The sequence below is a fragment of the Aptenodytes forsteri genome, unplaced genomic scaffold (assembly GCF_000699145.1).
Source record: "Aptenodytes forsteri isolate BGI_AS27 unplaced genomic scaffold, ASM69914v1 Scaffold284, whole genome shotgun sequence".
In the NCBI taxonomy this organism is placed as follows: Eukaryota; Metazoa; Chordata; class Aves; order Sphenisciformes; family Spheniscidae; genus Aptenodytes; species Aptenodytes forsteri.
In genome coordinates this window covers 2466577-2471212 of record NW_008794445.1, presented here as the reverse complement: position 1 = coordinate 2471212, position 4636 = coordinate 2466577, and the positions used below count along the sequence as shown (strand labels likewise).

The following is a 4636-nucleotide window of genomic DNA, read 5'->3' as shown; positions in this document are numbered from 1 at the left end:
GAGCACCTGCCCAGGAGATGAGAGATGGGCAGATGCTCCCATGAAGGTGAGGAGTCCAGGCTGAGACTACTCAAACAACAGGGACCTCGTGGTCTCATGAAACCCAAGGTGAGGGTCTTCGTTACCCACACCGCTTTCCGTGTGGCATGAGCCCTAACTCCTGACAGGGAGTCTTTTCTCTGCAATTTAAATAGCATCCATGTCGCCCAGGCACCATCTGCAAGCACAGACAGGTCAAGTCGCCACCAAGGGCCTGGCCTGCTCAGCCCTCGCCACCAGCAAGCAGCTGCCTGCTGCCAGCAATTACCTACTTCATCTGCCTGCTGGAGGAGCCTTCACGCAGCAGGTCCCAGAGCACACAGCTGTTATCCCGTGTCACACATCAGCTAATGGCTTGGGCAATGAATAGGGCTGGAGGACTGCAGCCCTAGCTTGAGGACGTAAGGAGCTTAAGTGGCAGAAACCAGGACCCCCACGAGGCTGCAATTGGACAATTTTCTATTTTAAATAACATTAGGGATCTTTTCCCTCCCCGCTCCAGGGCTGGCTGGAGCCCAGCACTGGCTAAGGCCGGTCCTGAAGCCACTGCACTGCATGTGCGCACCAGCCAGGCTGGGACATGCAGGTGCCTGAGCTGGACAGCTTACTGGGTCGTGTCAGTGCAAGTGAGAAGGCATCTTAACTCCTCAGGGAAGGATGTGCACGTCCACATGCCAAAGCTGGCTCCAGCAGGCCAAGCAGGGATTAGGTGCTGCTAAATCTGGGTATCAGTGGCCAAAAAAAAATATATATCACACACAAAATGATTATAAATGGCACATCCCACATCCTGAAGCTTCTATTACCAGAGTATGGCCACGCTGGACGTGGAACTTCACTGACATTTGAACCTCACAGAGCTAGAACCAACCACAAAGAAATTTCCTTGCATTGAGTGGCTAGGCTATAAACTTACCCACTAATAGAGGGGCAGGCTATAAACTTACCCACTAATAGAGGGGCACTAATATCTACAGGCAGAAACCACCCTGCTACGCAGGCTCCTGCCTGTCATCTTTACATTCAAGTTCTCTGCAGCATGTAATAGACAGACACCATCACAGCAGGGTTGGGTTTTTCTTTCCTCATTGCATCTTTCTTGTTGTCATGCTCCAGCACCAGATCATTAACCCACCTACCGTGGCCCCGCTGAGAAACACTAGCCCCAGCAGCCAGGCTGCAGCTCCCCAACAACCCCTAGCTGCATCCCCAGCACTCACACGCTGCTCCAGCACACCAGCACCTTCGCCTCACCAGCTCCACAACTGCCTGGGGACTAGAGCTGAACTAGCTTTATGGATCAACTCATCTGCCCCCTCAGTGCAGGTCAAATTTATGTTTACACCTTGAAACTTGACTCTTCAGTGGCTGTCTCAAGCAGCCTCCAAGTTTTTCCACTTTGGTACATGAAAACAATTCCATAGACTCCCCAAGTAGAATTCCTTAAATGAGATTATGCTTTCGCTACTGTAAATCTTGGGGCACCACAGTATGATTCCCCTCACTTTAAACCATGCATTACCAAATACATGTAAATTGTAGTGGGCAAGAAGCCACTTGAGTCACTGTATTAATTGAACAGATTGAAAGTGCACTTTATGTGCACTTGCGCTGCATCCATGGCCCAGTGGTGTACTACATTGCATTCTCCTCTAAACCAAATAGCTCAGGGTGCTGGTATTTGCACTTGGGTGTGGTGGCAAGTTACACTTGTTTTACAGATACCCAGTTATCACACACCAGAATTACAAGTTTACTATAAAATAATTTATTAGACAGCAATACACAGCTTTAGCAGCAAGCTTATATACACGCACATAAAAACTGCCGACTACCCTACTCAGGGACTCTAGCTCTTTTGCCCTTGGCCTTGCGGACCTCTTCAATCAGATCTTTTAAGTACTGAATTTCCTTACTAAGGGAATCTGCTTTCTCCTTCAGGGACTGATTCTTCTGCTCCAACTCTCTGCACTCCCCAGACAGTGCCTCCTGTTCCGCCCTCTTCTTCTGCCGGTAACGCGTGGCAGCCGTCTTATTCTGCTCCATCTTTTTCAATTTCTTATCTATTTTCTTTTCTCCTTTCATCTTTGCTGACACTACCTTCTCTGCAGGATGATCATATGGTCTGGACCGCACAGAGCCACAGTTGGCATCTGTAGGGAACTGGTTGTCATTGGGGGATCCGACTGAATTGGTCGGACTATGTTGGGGTGTTCCCAGGTAGGAGTCTGGGCTCATGCATATTCCGCTATCATCGGAATGGTTCTCCTCCTCTTTCTCGGACTTGGTGATCACTACCACAAAGGTGGGGCCCTCCTGTTTTCTTTCTCCTTCCAGAACATCCACTTCACTACCTAGTTCTAAACTAAATGAATGGTCTGGAGTGGAAGTCAGAGACCCTGGGGAGAGGGGAAAAGACCAAAGGGAAGTCAGTGGGGCCATTGGATCTGCTCCAGTTGGAGATTCAGGGAGGTGGGTGATTAGGTCAGTTATCAGTGGAGGTTCTTTGTTGTGAAATTCCTGGATGGTAGGGTTAAATAGGAGATCACACGTGTCTTCCAACGTGGCCATCAGCTCGTCTGGTGAGACGGTGGCTTCCAGATGTTCCATACCTAACAGGGCATCAAAATCAAATTCCTTCAGATCCATCTTCTCCACCATCCACTCCATGCCAGAGAAGGCATCCTCTGCACAATAAAATAAAATACCATTTCAGTAAACCATCAACCAATGCAACTCAAGCTTCTAAAAACAATCTAGAAGCTCATCTTTTAATGTCTTCCCTATCTCTTATACCGGCATGAAAAAATTCAACCATCAGAAAAAATCCCCTGCCATTTAGCTGCAGAAGGCTGCAGGGTACAACGTAGGCTGTCAGCTGTTCTGACATTCCAACCCTCTTACTCCAACACCAGAAGAATTCAGGGCCATTTGAAACATACAGCCACGCTTGTTTCTTGTGACCTCTGCCAGGGAATAGTACCGTAACAGCTGGTATGTTATTAAAAGGACAACAGAAGTGTCACTTTACCATACACCAAGTCCAGTAACCAGCAATTCTGTATTGTGTAAGCAGTGTAGTACACACATTTTCCAAGCAGAGGTATGCATGTGAGGTTGCCTTCGCATTTATGAAAACCTGGCAATTTAATTTTTTAATCAGAATGCTACTAAATATATTATGTGCCATTGTAACTGATGTACTTTACGCAAATAAGTAATACCTTACCCTGGCTGCTATCTATGGTGTTGCCTAAACTGTCCACAGCAAGCCAATTGGAGGAGACTGCCTTAGCCTTGTCGCTGGAGAACCCATGCGAACTGAGGGGCTCGGCCACCTCCAGGTAGTCATCTAGGAGTCCCAGGCTTTCCTCAGCCACCGAACACGGCTGGCTGAAGGGGGATAATGAATCCCCCAACAGCATCTCGTTGTTCAAGAGGCTCATCTTCGTCAGTTTTTAATGCTTTGATGTCGAAGGATGTAGACAAGTAGAGGGTCTTTTTGTCGACTACAGCAATGCTGCTGTGCGGTGCCTTGAAAAACCTGAAAATAAAACTTTAATTCATCAGTACTTGTTCGACCAGCATAGTAGCTTTTTAAAAGCAACGCCACTTCAGTAAGTATGGTGGTACTCTATAGACTTGGATGACTTCTCCATTTCCGGGGCTGCTGTTTGCCTGCAATGTAACATCTTTACACTTTTAATTTCTTGCTAAAGGCTCACCAGAGCCAGCCGCAGGCTCCAGGTGCGAGTCTCCCACCGAGGGCCACCCGCCTTCCTCCTGCCCAAATATGGGCACGGCTGCCGCCGGCCCCACCCACCCGCCGCCATGACTCACGCCCACGCCAGCAGCCGCAGCCATTTCGTGATCCTGCCGCCTCCCTCTCCCCACTCCGGCAGCAGCCGCCATTTTGTATCTTGCCACGTTTCCACCGGAGCTCCAGCACCGGGTGCCTCCGGCTGCCCCCCACGCTTTACAGGGCCGAGTCCTGCGAAGCACGGAGGATGCAGTGCTAGAGACGAGGTGGAAAAGGACAACGGACCTGTCTGAAGTAAACCTACTTACAAAGCAGGGCGTTTGTGTGAGAAACCGAATCGAGTGCCACACGCGCCACCTTTTACTCCAGTTTCCAGAGGGTTACGAAACCCCTCCAGATCACCAGGACAGACTTAACGCTACAGTATTAAAGGATTACAGTACTGCTGCCAGCTTATGAACAGCCCCCGTTTACGCTCAGAACGCCGATACCTCCAATGCCCCATTTCCCCCCAGCTATAGAAGCATTCCACCACGCGGGGTAAAGAAACACTCCCTACGAATGTACTGTTCTTACTCCCACGAAAACCCCATGAAATGGAAAAATCCCAAGCTTTCGGGAATTGAGTTTTCTTGAACAATGTAAGACACAGGAATTTCTCGTTATTTCTTCTCAAATGGCATTTCCTGCCATTTCTGACGCCCGCCGCCCCCGGGGAGGTTGAGGCCACACAAGGATGCCCGTGTCCGTCCCCGTCCCCCGTCCCCCCCCCCACTTATTACCCAGGTACTTTTTTTCCCGGGAGATACCATCCATTACCATACGGGTGATAGACCC

At 49.3% G+C, this 4636-nt stretch overlaps 1 protein-coding gene across 1 annotated transcript; it reads right to left on the bottom strand.

Annotated features, from left to right (window-relative positions):
* Positions 1-1784: 1784 nt before the first annotated feature.
* On the bottom strand, positions 1785-3614 carry ATF4 (activating transcription factor 4). The gene is made up of 2 exons (XM_009289994.2): positions 3269-3614; positions 1785-2726 (listed from the first exon to the last, which is right to left on the bottom strand). The coding sequence occupies exons 1-2, from the start codon at positions 3483-3485 to the stop codon at positions 1876-1878; spliced, it is 1068 nt and encodes a 355-aa protein (XP_009288269.1). The 5' UTR covers positions 3486-3614; the 3' UTR covers positions 1785-1875.
* Between the last annotated feature and the right edge of the window lie 1022 nt (positions 3615-4636).